This window comes from Muscardinus avellanarius (genome assembly GCF_963383645.1).
Source record: "Muscardinus avellanarius genome assembly, chromosome: 2".
Taxonomy (NCBI): Eukaryota; Metazoa; Chordata; class Mammalia; order Rodentia; family Gliridae; genus Muscardinus; species Muscardinus avellanarius.
This window is the reverse complement of record NC_137787.1, coordinates 36,633,276-36,652,704: the sequence shown is the minus strand read 5'-3', so window position 1 is coordinate 36,652,704 and position 19,429 is coordinate 36,633,276. Positions and strand designations below refer to the sequence as shown.

Here is a 19,429-nt window from a genome sequence, read left to right as displayed (position 1 = left end):
TCTAATATTGTACAGCACAGTAGGAGGACTATTCTTCATGACAATTTATTATATATTTTATTTTAAAAATGTAGAAAAGAGGAGTTCAAAGTTTTCCAACACACCGGGGGTGGTGGGGCACGCTTGTAATCCCTGCGCTTGGGAGGCGGAGACAGGAGGATCGCACAGGTTCAAAGCCAGCTGTGCTGGCTTAAGAGACCCTGTTTCCAAATAAAAATATAAAAAATAGGTGTCTGGGAGTGTAGCCCGGAGGTAGAAGGGTTTCCAGGAACCCCAGTACCACCAAAAAAAAAAAAAAGTTTTCCAACACAAAGAAATATAAATGTTTAAGGAGAAGGAAATGCTAATTACCCTGACCTGACCTGATTATTACACATTTTGTATGTGAATTATCACATGGTGCCTCATTAATATTTATAATATTATGTGTTGCTTTTTAGTAAAGGGAAAACAAAGGAGCCTTGGGAAACACGAGGTACAACAGGGGAGCTGTCAGAGAGATGAGATCAGAAGCCAGGGTGGTGAATGTGGCAGGCAGATGCCAGCAGCAGCAGCACAGGTGGCGATGGAGTCAAGTGTGTTGGGATGTAAGCCACGTGCCTGTTCCAGCGAGCTGTGGGTAGCCCAGACAGGGCACAGCAGGTATAGAAACCCTCATTTCTGAAGCACATCAGTGGAAGGAGAGAAATTTGTTTAGTGGAAAGAACAAGCAAAAGACACTTCCAGATGGGAAAGAGCTGTGCTGTTCTTTTTTTTTTTTTTTTTCTTTTTTTTTTTTTGTGGTACTGGGGATGGAACCCAGGGGCCTTCTACCTCCGGGCTACACTCCCAGACCTATTTTATATTTTATTTGGAAACAGGGTCTCTTAAGCCAGCTGAGGCTGGCTTTGAACCTGCGTGATCCTCCTGTCTCAGCCTCCCAAGCGCGGGGATTACAAGCGTGCGCCACCACGCCCGGCTTGTGCTGTTCTTAAAAACAGAAGAGTCTGAAAGCTGGAACCATGGGAGCAGGCACCTGAATCCTAACTCAGACTGGGTGACCCGATCAAGTCAGTTTCTTCATCATTGTGAGCCTCTGTCTCTCCATCTATAAAATGGCCCGATTATACTTACCTTGTTAGGCTGCCAGAGAATGTGAACTGAGGGATATGTGGAGGCACCCACTGAAGGCGAGAAGAGAGAGCTCCATCTCTTCTTGGCCATCTTTACCTTACAATGGAATTAGAAAAGCCCTGACCTAAGTTAGGAAAGAGGGGAAGCAGGCCTCTGCAAAGGACACACAGCAAGGCTTTCCGGCCACTTGGACCCTGCTGATTCAGCTTACCACTCCTCTCCACCAGCCCGCCATGAATAACCCTGGCCACCAGGATGTCCCCGGTCATCTCGTGGCGCTTGATGGTAGCCCCCTGGAGAGAAAATACAATGGGGTTCCTCTTTTATTTAACATAACCACTTTTCTGGTGACCATTCAGACAAAAATATTCATACAAACTAAAGAGAGATGGGCCACACAGAGCACTGTGGCCTGTCAGGGTCACCAGCCATCCAAAAGAAAGGCCATTCCACGCTGCCTTCTGAGGTCTCCATACAGCCACAGAGACATAAAAGAACATACATTTGCTTATTTATTTATTATTTTGTGGTACTAGAGATTGAAGTAAAAGGTACCTGGGTACCCCACCACTGGGCTACATCCCCAGCCCTTTATATTTTTTTTATTTTGAGACAGGGTCACCCTAAGTTACCCAGGCTAGCCTTGAACTTGCAATCCTTCTGCCTCAGCTTCCTGAGTCTCTGAAACTACAGGCATGCACCACCACACCAGCATAAAAAAAAAAAGAAATTAGATCCTTCTGAATATAAAGAAAGCTCCCATGATAACAACCTAATTAGAAGGACTACTAAGAAAATAAAAAAAATAAAATTAATGCCTTTTCTTCCTACTAATAGAGGGATAAAAATTAGGCAAGTGTATTGTAGTTGAGTAAAATATATTCAGGTATCAGAAAGTCAAATAATAAAATAAAATAAAAAATATGTCTTATTTCTCGCAAAAGTAAGTCTTAATTTTTAAGTCGTGTGTGTGTGTGTGTGTGTGTGTGTGTGTGTGTGTGTGTATGTGTGTGTGTGTGTTTATATGGGGGGGTACTGAGGCTAGAACCCGGGGGTATTCTACCTCTAAGCTCCCCCAGGCCTTTTTTTATTTTTCATTTTGAAATAGTCTCACTCAGTTCCTGAGGCTGGTTTTGAATTTGAGATCCTGTCTCAGCCTCCTATGTACTGGGATCACAGGTGTGCACCACCACACCCAGCTCTTGTCTTACGTTTTCAAACACTAAACAGAAATTTTCCCATAGTGAAAACATTATTGACACACGTGTTTGAAACCATGAGCAAAATCCTATGGTTTACTACATCATCATTATCTTTTCTAGTGCTTTTATTTTTATTAGCACATATTTTATATTTTCATTGGTGCATTGCAATTATAGTGAGGCTGAAAGGAATACAAACCTGCATGTACACAGCACTGCGTGTGTTTCCCTCCACAACCCACCCGCTCTTCCCTCCCAGTATATACTACTGACATCAGTAGTGTACTGTGTCATCATTATCACTCTACATATGACCAGACAAGACTACTGCTTATAACTACTAGATATCACTTAGTTTGCAATGAATCCCATAATCATTCTAAATGAAAAGATGAAATGAGTTCCTTACCAGCGGCTGTTGGTTTTTCACCAAACAAACGATCCTCATTGCTTCCTCACTTTCAGGGATATTATCTGGCAGTGGGGGGAGAAGGGGTTCAAAATCCTTCTGAGCTACCGTGTCATGGGCACTGAGCAAGGCCTGGGAACAGAGAAGGGGAGGTGAACAAATGTCACGCATGCATCTAGAATATGGCGACACAGTGTAAGACCTCCAAGCACAACACACACCAAAGGGTGTGGGCCAGGCACAGCTGGAAACAAATCCAGTCTCCACTATCATCCTGTGTGTGGCTGCTACATTTATTGCCTTCAGTTTAGGGATGGGAGAAAAAGGCACAAAGAGCTTAAGCAATATATATGGTTGTTTTTTTGTTTTTGTTTTTGTTTTTTGCTGTTGTTGTTTGGTGTTTTTTGCAGGTCTGAGAATGGAACCCAGGGGCATTCAACCACTAAGCTATACCCCCTGCCCTATTTTTTATTCTTTATTTTGAAACAGGGTCTCACTAAGTTGCAGAAGGCCTCACTAAGTAGCTGAGGCTGTCCACAAACCTGATCCTCCGGGCTCAGCCTCCTGAATGCTGGGGTTACAAGCGTGCACCACCATGCCCAGCTAGTTTATATGTTTTTATTTTTTATTTTTTATTTTTTTATTTTTTATTTTTGGTGGTACTGGGGTTACTGGAAGCCCTTCTTCCTCCAGTCTACACTCCCAGACCTATTTTATATTTTTGAAACAGGGTCTCTTGCGCCAGCACGGCTGGCTTCGAACCTGCGTGATCCTCCTGTCTCCGCCTCCCAAGCGCGGGGATTACAAGTGTGCGCCACCACGCCCGGCGATATATGTTTTTATTTTTGATAAAATGTATTATCCCATGGTGCTCCCATTTGCTGGAAACCCATGTAATCCAGGGTACCCCTATGGAGTTTGAACCTCAAAACAACTTCCATAATATTTTCTCTGATGATGGAAGAACGAGGGACGGTAATCCAACATCTTTCTAGTTTAACTTGTCAGTTACACCCAAAAGGCCCCTGTGGAACATGAGAAAAAGTAGTTCTCTGGTTTAGGGTGTGATCAAAGAGTCTCTTCTTTTTTAAATTAAATTATATTATATTTATTTATTTATTTATTTATTTATTTATTTATTTATTTATTGGGGGGTCCTAAGGATTGAACCCAATGAGGTTCTACCTCTGAGCTACACCCCAACAGATTTTTATAAAGCAGAATCTTAGTATGTTGCTGAGCCTATCCTCAAAAGTACAATCCTTCTGTTTCAGGCTCCCAAGTACTGGCATTATAAGGGTGGACCATCACACCTTTCTTAAAAAAAGTCCCTTCTAAAGATCATTCTAGTAAATTTTCATCTCACCAAGTGAGAAGACTGTTGTCATTCTTCAGCCTTGCTGGAGATTGGTGGACAGGATTTAGTTGGAAGTCAAAGAAAATTCTTCAGGTGTGGTTTGAGGATATTTAATAACCAGTGGTTATCCTGTAAACCTTAAATTCCCTGGCTCCAATTGCAGCCCTTTTCTTAAAGATTTAATTTGTTAAAATTAGTATTTCTTTTTTTATAACAAATTAGAACTTCAGGAGAAGGGCTATATTTGGAGTCATGTAATTTGTGGCTCACCAGAGAACCATTATTTTGTGTATCTGTCTGTCTGTCTATTGGTTGGGCTTTTGTTATAAAGAAAATACAGCTGGGCATGGTGGTGCATGCTTATAATCCCAGTACTTTGGAGGCTGAGACAGGAGGATCACAGGTTCACAGTCAGCCTTAGCTACTTAGTGAGGCACTCTACAATTTAGTGGGAACTTGTTTCAAAATAAAAAATAAGATAGTGCTGAGTGTGTAGCTGGATGGTAGAATGTCCCTGGGTTCAATCCCTAGCACTGCCATCAATCAATCAATAAAAAGTATAGTTGATATCATCTAACTATATTCTTAAATATTTTTTTTGTGGTACTGGGGGTGGAACCCAGAGGCTTTCTACCTCCAGGCTATACTCCCAGACCTTTTTTATATTTTATTTGGAAACAGGGTCTCACTAAGTTGCTGAGAGCCTCACTAAGTAGCTGAGGCTGGCTTTGAACCCGTGCGATCCTCCTGTATCAGTCTCCCAATCGCGGGGATTACAAGCATGCGCCACCATGCCCGGCTTATATTCTTAAATCTTGATATTGAAATCCTATTAAAAAAATTCTTTAAATTTCAAAAATTCTAATTTGTTAATAAATTGATCTCAAAATCTGTAAGTCCCAAGATGTGTGTGTGTGTGTGTGTGTGTGTGTGTGTGTGTGTGTGTTTTACTGGAATTGAATCCAGAGGTGTTCTACCTCTGAGCTAAACTCCCAGCTCTATTTTATTTTTTATTTTGAAACAAGGTCTCATTAAAGTTGCTGAGAACCTCGCTACATTGCTGAGGCTGCCCTGAACCTGTGATACTCCTGTCTCAGTCTCCCATGTAGTGGATTACAGATATGCTCCACCATACCTGGCCTATGAGAAGGTTTCTGCTGTATAATCAAATGTTCATGCAGCCCTCATGGGGGTTAATCATCATTACTCTGCATATTCCAAATACTTCCACACACTACCTCTAAAATTTAAAATATTCCTAAATTGGAAATAAAGTATAGAGGTTATTCCTCTGTGGCTAGAAGTTACTCTGATTGCCCCCTGCCCTGGCCTTTATAGGGACAATGGTTCTGTGGGAAAAAGAAGACACCGTAGAAAGTTCCAGATGCCTCAACATAAGACAGCAGGCTTGGCTCTGTGCTTGGTCACACTGAGCCGATCCATCATGAAGTACTTCCTCTATCATGAGGTACAATCTGTTGGTCACCATGTGCAGCAATAGAACATCTGTTCAGAGAGCTGTCACACTGATTTATTCTTCCTGGCTTGCTCTCTGTGCCAAATGGCATACCTTGTCTATTTTAGCCAACACTTGCCTTACTGTGTGGAGCCTGGAGGATTTGCATCAGCTCCTGGATCTCAGGGGAACTGGGGGTTTCACGTAACAGCTCCACTACCTAGTTCATGGAAAAATACACATTATAAAAATGTTTAAAAATCTTCACCACTTAGCCATCCTCATTCAGGCTACATAACAGATACACCAACTAAGAAAAGCTATTATTGTGCCTTCTTTTTCATCGTTAAAGTCAGGGCCTAGTATTCTTCCTTAATCGTTAAACCACTACAGCAGGTCAAATACAAGATTGGGGGTAGATCTGAGCCCTGGTGCCCAGTCTCAGCACACCATAGCCTTGGAGAATGACTAAATAATTTTGTAATAGCCTGTACACCCTCCACATAGACACATTTCTAGCATGTGTCCATTTCTTTTTGTTCCCCTAATCTTTACCTGCAATTTTCCCTATGTAAACAGGGCAATGTTACATACAGCTCTCTAATTTTAATCTCCAACTTGGAACCTTTCTTTGAATACAGTGCCCTGCCCCCACTCTTCTCACAGACTTTTCTAGCAATGCCATCTCTGTTCTTGCAGTGCTTGGCCAAAATCTTTGGTGTCATCTTTGGTGTCTATGTGGAGGGTGTGTTAATTTGGGAAGATAGCCAATCAGTTCCCTTCTATATATTAAGGTTTAATTAAAAACACTTAGTAAGCCAGGCATGGTGGCTCACGCTTGTAATCCCAGCTCTTGGGAGGCTGAGACATGAGGACTGCACAAGTTTGAAGCCAGCCTCAGCTACTTAGTGAGGCTCTCAGCAACTTAGTGAGACCCTGTTTCCAAATAAAATATAAAATAGGTCTGGGAGTGTAGCCCAGAGGTAGAAAAGCCCCTGGGTTCCACCCCCAGCACCACACACACACACACACACACACACACACACACACACCACTTAGTAAGAGGCATAATCATCAATCAAACTTTCCCAGTAGAGCCTTTAAGTCTCTTTAACAAGCACTTCAGATAAAATGGCATCAGGAGGCGCTCTACTCTGCTACTCAACAAAACAGCCTCACCTCACAGGACAACGTCTGTGCGTGGGGCGTGGCAGGAGTCAGTTTCTTTTCTTTAACTTCCTGGAGGCAGTCGTAAACCTGCAAGAGGACAAAGTGTGTGTGTGTGTGTGGGGGGGGAGACTGATGTTGATAACAAGATTTTAATTAATATATATATATATATATATTTTTTTTGGTACTGGGGTTCCTGGAAGCCCTTCTACCTCCGGGCTACACTCCCAGACCTATTTTTACATTTTTATTTTGAAACAGGGTCTCCTAAGCCAGCGCGCGCGGCTGGCTTCGAACCTGCGCGATCCTCCTGTCTCTGCCTCCCAAGCGCGGGGATTACAAGCGTGCGCCACCACGCCCGGCGTTTAATTAATATTTTAAATTGAAGGCTCACACAGAAAAGAAACAGCCTGAGAAACTGCACAGGCAGCTGCATAGGAAGATGCAAGCTGGTCGTTGATGAGGCATGTCTCCAGTGCCAAAGAGAAGCAAACTGGGATTCGGTGGGGCCAGTACTTCAAAGGCTTAATCACTGGCCGCCACTGGTCAACTGGTCTTACCAAGCAATTTCACTCATAAGAAGAAATTCAAACTTTCACTTTTCTTAAAGGTAGTAGAGGTAAGCTTTCCAGGGCTGGAATCAATAGGGATCTGTAGATGATGCACACAGGGCATCTTCAGGGAGGAGCTCTGGGGGCTAGAGACCTGTGAGGACCTCTGCACTGGACACCTGCGTAGGCCAAAGCCATGCGGTCCTGGCCCACCGAGGTCCTCAACAGGAGACCAGGCCCACCAGATATGCTCATCTGCCCTCTTCACACTCCTCTGCCAACTTCTAGCACACGTTCATTTCCAACCTCATCTCTGCTGATCCTTCAGAATTTTCTTCTGTACCAGGATCTAGAATTGGACCAAGTACACCAACACTTGCTGAGACTGTACCACAGCCCCGGTCTACAGTGCAGCCCTTAATTTTATTTTGGAAACTGAGTTTCTCTCACAACCGAGAAACGAGGCCCAACGGCTGAGCCGAGCCCAGACTTTTCCATCCAGTGCTGTGGCTATCTGGGCTGCCCTGGTACCAGCATGCAAGTTTACCTGGAAGTGATCAAGGCTGATTGATCTATGCAAGGAGGGCAAGGCACAAACAGCCTCCCTGAGGTGAGCTAGGGCAACACTGGAAGGAAGCTAAAACACCAGTCCTAGCCCATCCCCTAGCCTGATAGAAACGAGTGCTTTGAAACTAGTGAGCCTGCACCCCGTCCACCACGCGAGGTCGAGGTCGGCCTTCTAAGAACCCAGAGCACTGGCCCTTACACACACCAGATCTGCTGGCACCTCGATCTTAAGACTTCCCAGCCTCCAGACTGGAGAGAAACGAGTTCTGTGGCTTATAAGCCGCCCAGTTTGTCAGGGCAGCTGAACTGCCTAAAACAGCAGCTTGTGCCCGCAGCTCACCTTCAGCAGAGCCTGCAGCCAGGGAGAGTGGAGGAGGTCGTATAGCAGGCACACGCCGTTCACGTCGCGGCTGTAGAACACATTCAGCTCCTGCAGCACAAGCTGCAGGATCTGGGAGAGGCCTAGAGAGGGAAGAGGTAGACATCCCACATTCATATATCGAAATCCTCACCCCGAGTGCGGTGGAGGGCAGCAAGAGGTGCAAATGTGCAAGGCCACGTGGACAGCTGGGCAGGCCTGAGGTCTCAGGAGGAGAGGGGGGACACTGGATTTAAGGCCCCAAGGCACCCGCTCACAGTGTGACATTCAGAAAGCCCGGGCGCTCTCTAAAAACCAGTTTCCTTGTGGCAAAACGGGCTCATGCTGGTTTTCTCGTGGGGTTGTGCCTAACATTCGATGAAACAATACAGAGATGAGATATCTGAGAGGAATGGCGTGGCTTTCCTCTCCGACTTCTTAGCAGCCTGTGGGTTGGCTCCAAGTTATTTCCTTGTTCTCTGCATCCTCCCAAATACTGGGATTAGAGTTTTTAAACTGAGCGTGGGTGGCACACTCCTATAATCCCAGTACTTGAGAGGCCGAAACGAGGATCAAGGATCACAGCTTCAAAGCCAGCTCAGCAACCTCATGAGGCCCCTCTGCCATCTTAGGGAGGCCCTTCTTTTAAAATAAAATTAATAAAATAGGGCTGGGTGTGTAGCTCAGAGGTAGGATTCCTCTGAGTTAAATCCCCAATAACACACACATACACATACACACACACACACACACACACACAGAGTATTTTTATAAAAATTATTTTTTAGTGATATTTTGAATGTGAACAAATTATGCAGTTCTAGGTTTTACATAAGACACTGTAGGAAGGCAGGGGTGAGGGTCTCTGACTCTATCATGCCAATTTCTTTCCCTCCTACCTTGAAAACTGGTTCCAATTTTCTCACTAGTAGTTGTAGTAAGGTGATTCAAAGTGTGCAATGTTCTCATGGGAATAACAGTAAATCTATTAGATTTTTTTGCCCAAGCATTTGACCACATAATTAGAGTGATGTTATAAGGCTCTTATGGTCTAGAAAATGAACCCTGGTGACACCTACCATTCTTTGAACTGGTTGCCGTAGAGAGCTTCCGGTCCTTCTTGTCGGGTAGATCAGATCCTGCATCTGACTGTATCATCCTCCCCGCCGAGCTTCCAAAGGGAATTCACAACAGGAAGTAGATCAATAACCAGCACATACCGCATTCAGTCACACCAGCCACACGTTCACAGCACGCTGGAGTATGTTTTCGACAGCATTTATTGAGCAGGGAAGGCACTGTGCCACACGCTGGATACACATCAAATAAAACGTCTTCTTGCCCTGTGAAAACTGAACCATCACTGCTGCGTGAAAGAGAAACTACTTTAAAATACCCTCTCTTCCCTTACATTTTTAAAAAAAGTGACAGATAATGTTGATTTATCTTCTGCCTGCTTGACTATTTGACTGCACCCACCATTCATGCTGGAACCATAACTTCCAGATACAGACTTATCAAAAATAAGTTTCTGTTGTTTAAGCCCCCCCACTCTGGGTTATTTTTCAGTTTTAATACACATTAAATTTGATGGCGTGATAGACAAAATTCATAAAGTCCAGAAAATGTTCTCTCCCCTCCCCAGGCAGCCAAGATGATGTGCAACGTACTGTCCTCACAGTAGTTATCATTCTGCCCAATTCTCTCATCTTTTGACCTGCTCACTGTCCACCTCCCCTGCGCGTCATGTCGGTAGGGGGTTTGGGGAGCAGGGATCTTGCATGGGCTTTTCATGCTGTGGCTTCACCCATGACAGTGCTCGGGCATAGTAAGAACTCTGTGTTTTCAGTTGTTGGGAGAGGGCTAGAAAAACTGGGAGGCCAAGATGTGCAAAGGGCTGGTCCCTCCCTACAGAGTTGGAGAGCAGCTGCTCCTCGCCCTGAGGTGGGAGGCAGCTGAACTCCACAGGCCTGAGCCGCCCTCTCCTCCCCTCTGGTTATACTGACCTTAACCTCCTTCCCCATCAAACTGTACAATCGAGGATAGGGTAGTTAATGAGTAGCAAAAGAAAAAGTTCTCTTTTGTCTGCTTATTTCTGAAAGGTGCTGGCTTCGGCAAGACCTCAGTCTTCTTTTCACTTTTGCAGACTCCCTCCACTGAGACTTACCTGTTTCTGCTGTCTTGAGGGTGAGAATTCCTGACTGAGACTTCAAAAAGGGAACTCCCCAGCCATGTACAATTCTGGGCTGATTTAGTAACAGGAAGGATAGCCGGCTCTTGTCACTGACTTACAAGCTGCATTTCTGGCTGCTAAGGCATTTGTCCTAAATGTTACTTTCTAAGCCAGTGTTCCCTTTATAGCTTTTATTCAAGGCTTCAACCTCCCAACCCTATTATGCTTGCTTTTCAAAATAATGACACATGCTGAAAAAGCACTTGAAAACATAAAGATGTATAATGGTCTGGATGATCATGGCTGGGCTTCTTCTGTGCCAAATGCTGATGATTGGGACTAGGGCAAATAGTCACCTTTACTCAAGCCCCATGACAAGCCTAAAGAAATGGCTTCTCAAAGCAGAACTTGCTTATTTCTTTCTTTTTCTTTTGGTACTGAGGACGGAACCCAGGGGCATTCTACCTCTGAGCTACACCCCCAGCAGTATTTATTTTTCACTTTGAAACAAGGTCTCCTAAGTTGTTGAGGGTCTTGCTAAATTGCTGAGCCTGGTCTCAAACCTGCCATCCTCCTTTATCAGCCCCACAAGTACTGGGATTTCAGGCATGTGCCACCGTGCCCAACTAGAACCTGCATTAAAAAAAAAAAATCACAAGATTCTCCATATCATTTGAGTTGTACACGTAACCATTTGAACGAGACTACCCAGAATTCTACTTTAGCTATTAAAAATGGACAGGAAGGGTAGACAGGTATAGGTGGTATCTGCTGGTAACAAGATTGTTTGGCAGTCACTCACCTGTGAGACTGTACACGTGCAGTGTTGCTCCTGTCCAGACCAAGGCATGAGTTAAAATACTAGTAGGCTATTAGCTGCCAAAGTCACCTCACTGTTCTAAATAAAATCTCTGCACATCCTCTTTGGTTTAATCCACAGCCCTAACCCAGCCTAGCCACCAAATTACTCATAAGCCTCCAGTCACAACTCTTAAATGTTCCTTACACTGAAACAACTCATTCCTATCAGTTCCAACCTTCACCTTCTAACTAGAATTTTTATTCCTCATCATGACTTCCATGAATCTGTTTAGAAAACAAAATAACTAGTAACTATCAAAATATGCCTTTTATTTAAAGAAATAAAAGGTTCCTTTTAAAACCCTTGCCCTCAGATTATTAGGATCACAAAGTTAATTTGTTCTTTTCCAGTAAAGGTGCTTTGATACAGATCTCTAAAATGCCAAGGGTCCTTGAGGCTAAAGAGGCAACGGTTACAATGTGGGCAAAAGAAATACTGGGGTTCCTTTAAATTTTTAGGCTGTCCTATGTCATTTCTTCTGTAATCATAAAACCACCTCATAAAGATGAATGTCTTTTATTATGAAAATTGCTGTTATATTACAGTTAACATTCCAAAACAGTATTTTAATAAACACTTGTCTTGATTATAAAGTAGAGCAGAAACCATGATCCTTTTTCAAAAGTTAATTAACATCTGCAGAGTCACTTCACATCGATCAGGACACCCGTATGTTCACCGTGACGTGTAGGAGATGAGATGAGGAAGAGCACCTATGTTATCCAAAACAGCTACTAGTGTTACGGGTACAGTGTAAACCAACAACTTACAACAGGACATTTTTTAAAAAGCAAAACACCAAACTGTTGAGGTGCCACAATACTTTTGAGACAATACTTTTGAGATGGGAAAAGTCAAAGCTTGCTTCCTTTTTCTTCCCATCTGTGGGTTCAGTGCACAGTACTGGGAAGAGCCCCAAGGGGATTGCTGCAGTTCCTGGCTTCCATGCTTCCCAATCATCAGTCCTGCTCCGAGACCATGGCGAGCATGTAGAAGCCCTCCTGGCTCCCAGTCACAGGCCTCGACACAAGTCCACACACGGATGCGTGAGGTTCCATAGCAGCGCTGAGTGTATTTGAATTCCAGTGTACTCACTCCCTGCAGCATAGTGAGGAAACCACAAACAATATTCCTATGTCCTTTTTCATCAGGAGGCTGAAGGCTCCTGTGTAGATGCACTCTATGTTTGGGGTCAGGATGTGGTAGTAACTAGGCAGAATTTCCCCCAGCATGAACACCCTGATGGAAAAGCTTAGAAAAAGTTAAAACTGCAGTTTAAAAATACCTTTCCCCTCCCCCAGCAAAGCAGCATGATGCACACACGATTGAAAGGGGTTGAGGAAGGCATAGTGTGGCTACTGCACGTTTCAAGTACACTCTGCTCCTTGCAAAGGGACCCGGGGTAACTGCAGAGGGATTCAGGCAAACCAGAAACTCAAAAATATTCATTGACTTCTTTAATGTAAGAAGCTATGCTGAGAATTTTTCTTACAACTTCATGTGGCTAGCACACTCTTTACTGTAGGAAAGGGTATCCTCTTCTTCCAAATATATGCATGAAGTTTTTGGAAATTAACAGAGATCAAGAACTGGTCTGTTCTGACTTCTACCTCCTTTTCTGTCTTCTCTTTAAAACACAGTCTTTTTTTCTGAGCTCAGGGCTCTAGTTTTTAGTAAGGCTCAGAAATAAGAACCAAAATAACAAGAAGTCCTTTCCAATTTCAACATGGCTCTTTTTTGCCACTACAAATGACTCCAGATGGTGCTGTGACCCTTAACAGTAGGTAATCCAGTTTCCAAGCTGTTATGCAGCCTAGTTAAGCTTCTCACGCTGGATCTGGTAGTAACATGCCTGGAAAAAAATCCAAAACAATTTCAAATTTACTTTTAAAGAAATTACATCAACAGAGCAATGCACACTGGATCAAAGACAATCCCAATGGCCCTACAAAGGGGATTACACTTTTCCCTATTCTTTTCAAGTTCCCCTATACAATGGCTATTTTTTTTCTTGAATTGTGACTAACAGAGATAAAATTCTGTATTTTCCCTAATTCTAAAACAGAAATCCTTTTTGCAAGCTATTATTCTTCATCGGGTAGCAGTACCATAATGTCACCATTGGGTACTTAGAGGATGTTGATCATTTCAAGGCACACCAGGACTACTGTAATTAGAATCACCTGGCATATTTAATAGACATGGAGATAAGTATCACTGCAGACCTAGTGAGGCAGAATTTCCAAAAATGCATTTCCTTTCTTTTTTTGTGCTACTAGAGATTGAACCTAGGGGTGTTCTAGCCTGAGCTAGACTTAAATATTTTTGCTGAGCATGGGGATATACACTTGTAATACCAGTACTTGGGAGGCTGAGACAGGAGGATCGTAGGTTCAAGGCCAGCCTCAGCTGCTTAGCAAGGCTCCTGCAACTTAGTGACACCCTACTTCAAAATAAAGAATAAAATAAAGTCAGGGGTGTAGCTCGGAGGTAGAATGCCCCTGGGTTCCATCCCCAGTACCACACACAGCAAAAACAACAACAACAACAACAACAACAACAACAACCCAAAAAAACAAAGAAACAAAACTTAAATATTTTAAAATTTATTTTAGTACTTTTATTGACATGTTAATTATACACTAGAGTGGGGTTCAATGTGATACATTTGTCCACACATGCATCACTCAGTATGCTTCCCTCCACGTCCCACCTGCTGCTCCTCCTCACACCTGTCAGTGAGATTGGTAGTGAAACCTTCATACATGAACATTACCTGGTCTGTTTCCTTCTTCAATCCTTTCCCCTTCTTTCCCCTCTCCCCCAGCCTCCTTCCACTAATTTACTGGCGTCTCTCATTTATTTATAGCCCCCCCCCCCCATTTTCTAACTTCCATATATGGAGAAAACACACCATCCTTGACTTTCTGACACTGGCTGATCTCACTTAGCATAATATCAGCTCCATCCATGTTCCTGCAAGTGTGTGTGTGTGTGTGTGTGTGTGTGTGTGTTTGTGGTACTGGGATTGAACCCAGGGGCATTCTACCTCCAAGCTACATCTCCAGCCTTATTTTTTATTTATTTTGAAACAGGGTCTAAGTTATGGAGGGCCTATGTAGCTGATGCTGGCCTCGAACCTGCAATCCTCCTGTCTCAACATCCCAAGTACTGGGATTACAAGAATGCACTTCCATGCCTGGCTCCAAATGACATAATTTTGTCCTTTATGGCTAAGTAAAATTTCATTGTGTGCATATGTCACATTTTATTTATCCATTCATCTACTGACAAACACCAAGCTGTTATTCCACAATTGTGTTATTGTGAATTGTGCTGCAACATACATGGGTATGCTGTATCACTACAGTATTCTGACTTTAATTCTTTGGAAAGATGCTGAAGAGTGGTATAATCAAGTCACATGGTGGTTCCATTCCTGGTCTTTGGGGAACCTCCATACCGATCTCCACAGTGGCTGTACTAATTGACAACCCCACCAAACTCTGGAGTTCCCATTTCCCACATCCTCACTAGCATCTGTTTTTATTCTTGATGACTGCCATTCTAACTGGAGTTAAAAGGAATCATAATGTAATTTTGTCTTGCATTTCCCTAATTGCTAAAGATGTTGAATAATTTTTCATATATTTTGAAAGTGTCTTGCCAGTTACCACATGCTGGTTTTGAATCTGCGATCCTCTTGTCTCAGCCTCCCAAGTCCTGAGATTACAGGAGTGCGTCACTCCTCTGGTCCACAAATGCACTGCTAAGAGGACTCTAAATTCTGAAAGTGCCCTGGTTTGGGAATTACTCATTCTATAGTAAACAATACTTTCAGCTAATATACACTGTTTTCCATTTAATTCCTTAGGATAAATTCCCAGCAGGAGGATTACTGAGTCAAATTTCAACAATATTTTTGCTATGATTGAATCTATATCAATAATAACTTATAGTGACTGTTATTACAAAAGGAAATGGTGACTGCTATTTACCTGTTACCAGAAATGTGACAAATAATTTCACTTTTTAAATCCACCAACACTGGATATAAATGTAAAACATTAAAAAAATTTAAATATTCCTGTGAATTTTATGGGCACAAAATGGTTCCTTGTTTAAATCTACAGTATTATGATTTTTCAGTGAGTTTGAGCACTTTTCTACACATAAATTTACTAATTCAGTTTCTTTGTTGGTGATCTCTTTAGAGATATTCTTCATATAATATAGATACTAATAATATAAGTAATTCATGGGCAATATTTTCCCTAATTTCCTCCCCTTTTCAGTTAAATAGCAATACCTAATTAAAGGCAGCTCCTAAATAGCACTATATCAAAAAATTCACATGAAATGGAAACATCAAAAATGAAAAAGGCAAACTGAAAAGGTAAGAGAATTATTTAATAGTAAAGAATTGGGTAGTTTTGTTGTTAGCAGTTCTAGAGGAAAGGTAGAATTGCAAATTATAGATATTTTGGGGCTTAAATATAGAGAAAGGGAGAGACAAAGAAAACCGAGGAAATTAAAACAAGAAGAAAACTAGAATTTACTGTCAGCTTTCTCACTTGAGCTAACTTTTTAAACTTTTCAGCTAAAATCATCATTAACTGAAAAGGGGAGTGTAGCCCGGAGGTAGAAAGCCTCTGGGTTCCACCCCTAGTACTATCAAAAGAGAAAGGGGGGGGGGGAGAGAAGAGAGGATTATTTATACAAATGTAAGAATTGCAATAATTTGAATGATCAATTTACAGAGAACACTGGAAAGTGAATAATTTGCTTTAGTATCCTGAAGAACAGCTGACTTATCTTACTTTGCTTTAATATATTACCAAGTTTTAAAATGTTAACAATGTGTATACTCAGTATTTAATGTTTGCACTGAAAATTTTTAACGGAAGAAAATGGTTAATGACAGATTTATAATACAGTAAACAAGACAGCTTTTAGGATAAAAAGAATACTAAATAAAACCTACACTCACCTTCAAGGTGGTGAACATTATACCCTGTTCCCCATGCTGAAGGTAGGGGTCCATCAGATCCTCAATGAGATGTACCTCAGAGCCTAAATTCCTAATCCTGCCCCAAGGAGAAAAAGATACTGAGTTATTAATGCTTACAAGCCCATCTTCCTTTTGAATGGATTGAGGGGAAGAGAAAGAATAGGTCAGGTTGGGATTTAGCTCAGTGCAAAGCACTTGTGTAGCACACATAAGGCCTTCTGGGTTTAATCCTTAGCCCTGAAAACAAAACAAAACAAGACAAGAATACCTCAATAGAAAAGTAGTACTAGAAATCAGGAGTAGCAGCACATGCCTGTGCTCCCAGAACTTGAGAGGCTGAGACAGGAGGGTTGTAGGTTCAAGGACAGTCTCAGCAACATAGTGAGGCTCTCAGGAATCTAGCAAGAGCCATTTTCAAAATAAGAAATAAAAAGGAGCTGGGCGTGGTGGTGCACGCTTGTCATCCCAGCATTAGGAAGGCTGAGACAGGAGGATCAAGGTTTGGGGACAGTCTCAGCTACTTGGTGATGCCCTTTGCATCAGTGAGACCCTGTTTCAAAATAAAGACTAAAAAACAGGGCTGGGGGTGTAGCTTGAATGTAGAATGCCTCTGGATTCCATCCCCAGTACCGCAAAAATAAATAAATAAATAAATAAATAAATAAATTAATTAATTAAATAAAAAGGGCTAGGAGTATAGCTTTTAGGTAGGCTAATGCATCTGGGTTCAATCCCTAGTACCACAATAGAAAAAAAAAAAAAGTAACACAAAGGGCTGGGGGTATATGTAGCTCAGTGGTAGAGCAGTTTCCTAGCATACCCTGAGTTCAGTCTAATAGTCTAAAGTAGACAGCACTTGTTAAATAAGGAGGCACTAGAAATAGAATCAAGGAAGAGTGGATACCTGGCCCGTAGCACCACATATAAGAAAACAGGGAACAAGTCATCCATGGACCACAGGAAGTCCTCCTGGAGAGAGGCCAGGACACTCTGAGAGATCTCCTCAAAAGCCTGCTGGATGACCTTAAGTTTGTCTGATGGGGTAAATGTTGTGCTGTGGTGGAAAAAAAAAAAAGTACAAAATGATATCCTATAACTTTATTAATAAAGCCATTTCTTATTAACTTATTAATAATATTTCCTCATTGGACACATCAGGCATGCCGAGTCACCGAAAGGGATGAGCTCTGTAATCCTATGGCACTTTGAGAAAAGAAGCCCCCAGGTGCCGATGGTTCACATGGAAGAATTCATAAACCACCTACCAGTCCCTTTCACCCATATGGAATCTTATTCTCCTAATACACTTTTCTCTGAGTTATAAGTTTGGTTAATTTCCATTTGGCTACAGATGAGAAAATGCAGATACATTTCTGAATGGCTCTCCGCCACTTTTGAAAATGCAAAGGTATTTTAGAAAAAGATAACCCAAATGCCTCAAATTTCATATCTCCAGGTTGAGTTTGACACCATCTGGGAGTGAAGAAGGGGGAGCTTAGAAACTGGGTACAGGTAAGATCTTAATATCTTTATAGACTAACCACTACTTTCATCTCTGTGGTTTTTCAACAGATGAAAGATTACCTGATCTGTTGCAGACATTCTACTGCTGAGGAAAAACAAGCATCTTTTGTGGTTGGCAAAACCTACAATAGAGAATTAACAAAGGTCAAAGGGAAAGTGGTTTTTTGCAATAATAAAAATAATATTGATGGCAGAGTGCAGTTCATTGGTGAATAACTGCTGTGGACACAAGTCTGAGCACTCTTTTACCAGAGTAAAATGGAATTCTTTAGCTATCTCAAATCCTTTGCATTAAAGAAAAGCTATTTGTTGAGGAAACTAAACTCTGTACCTTTTTACTCTCTCCAAGGATTGACAAGGTCACTGGCCAGAATTTCCTACAATGAAATCAATAAACTGTTAATATAGATTGTTATTCTGGTAGATAAACCCCCATAAAAACAGTTGAGAGCCTTACAAGTTTCCCTGTTCTCATTTAAAATCACTTCCACAGCTAGGTTAAGTTTTTGGCTTTTTTTTTTCTTTCTTTTTTCTTTTTGGTACTAGGGATTGAACTCCAAGCTACACTCCCAGCCCTTTTTCTTTTTAATTTTTGAAACAGGGTCTCACTAGGTTGCTAAGAGTCTTGCTATATTGCTGAGGCTGTCCCAAGTACTGGGATTACAGGCATGTAATTAACCATGCCCAGGGAGGTTAAGTTTTGTGTGTGGGTGTGGTACTGGGAATGGAACCCAGGGGAAATCTATTTCCAAGCTATCACTCCCAGCTCTACATTATTCCTTTATTTTGTAACAGGATCTCATTAAGTTGCAGATGGCCTCATTAAATTGCTGAGGCTGGCCGCAAACCCGTGATCCTCCTATCTCAGCCTTCCAAAGTACTGGGATTACAAACATGTGCCACCCTGCCCAGCTCTAGGTTAACTTTAAAAACCACCACAGAAATTATTTAAGAGTTTCTACCATATCCCTAAGGGATTTGTCATTCTGCACTCCACTAACCCTATACATTATAGATACTAGCAAATATTTGCTAAAATATTTCCCTTCATTCAGTTTTATTATTAAATTATTTCACTGAAAAATTTTTCTTTCCAATCTTCCTTCCTTCATTCTGGTGTTCTGCCAAAGAAACTACATCCTCAGCCCTTTCTATTTTTTACTTTGAGACAAGGTATTCTACCTGGAGACAGGGTATCACTAAGTTGCCCAAGCTGGCCCTGGATTTACAATCCTCCTGTCTCAGCCTCCCAAGTACTGGGTAATAGGAGTGAACCACTGTGCCTGGCTTTTTTTTTTTTTTTCGGTAACACAAATACATAATTACAATTCCACTAGAAATAAATCATAATTACTTAGCATTTCCCTGGAATAAGAAGAAATAATACCTTAAAACAAAAAGAACACATCTAGGATCTTAAGTTAAAAATTGTAGATGGGGAGATAAAGAAGAAAGAAAGAATGCCAAAGACTGAATATAATTAATTTCTTCTGATGATTAAGTTTGATTTCATAAGCCCTCAAATGGACTAATATAAAATAACTGATTTAATTTACATATTGACAATATAAGAATAAAAACAGCAGTTTCATACGTATCTCCAAATATTCTTAAAGCAAGAACTATTAAATATCGGTATTCTGCTAAATAAGACAGGCATGCAAATAAGTAAATAA

General features: G+C 41.8%; 2 protein-coding genes across 3 annotated transcripts in view; both read right to left on the bottom strand.

Moving 5' to 3' along the window:
* MPP4 (MAGUK p55 scaffold protein 4) overlaps positions 1 to 9,341 on the bottom strand; it is a gene marked incomplete at both ends in the record, with an annotated part of 39,667 nt that extends 30,326 nt beyond the window's left edge. The window contains 6 exons of the mRNA XM_080690364.1: positions 1,325 to 1,406; positions 2,725 to 2,856; positions 5,677 to 5,757; positions 6,717 to 6,794; positions 8,166 to 8,287; positions 9,263 to 9,341. Of these exons, the coding sequence (XP_080546490.1) occupies positions 1,325 to 1,406; positions 2,725 to 2,856; positions 5,677 to 5,757; positions 6,717 to 6,794; positions 8,166 to 8,287; positions 9,263 to 9,341 (574 nt within the window). The remainder of the gene's footprint in view (positions 1 to 1,324; positions 1,407 to 2,724; positions 2,857 to 5,676; positions 5,758 to 6,716; positions 6,795 to 8,165; positions 8,288 to 9,262) is intronic.
* Positions 9,342 to 13,031: 3,690 nt separating this feature from the next.
* Positions 13,032 to 19,429, bottom strand: part of ALS2 (alsin Rho guanine nucleotide exchange factor ALS2) — a gene marked incomplete at both ends in the record, with an annotated part of 77,831 nt that continues 71,433 nt past the window's right edge. For both annotated transcript variants that reach the window (XM_080689074.1, XM_080689075.1), the window contains 5 exons: positions 13,032 to 13,070; positions 16,209 to 16,305; positions 17,134 to 17,283; positions 17,814 to 17,875; positions 18,085 to 18,130. In XM_080689074.1, coding sequence (XP_080545200.1) covers positions 13,032 to 13,070; positions 16,209 to 16,305; positions 17,134 to 17,283; positions 17,814 to 17,875; positions 18,085 to 18,130 — 394 coding nt within the window. The remainder of the gene's footprint in view (positions 13,071 to 16,208; positions 16,306 to 17,133; positions 17,284 to 17,813; positions 17,876 to 18,084; positions 18,131 to 19,429) is intronic.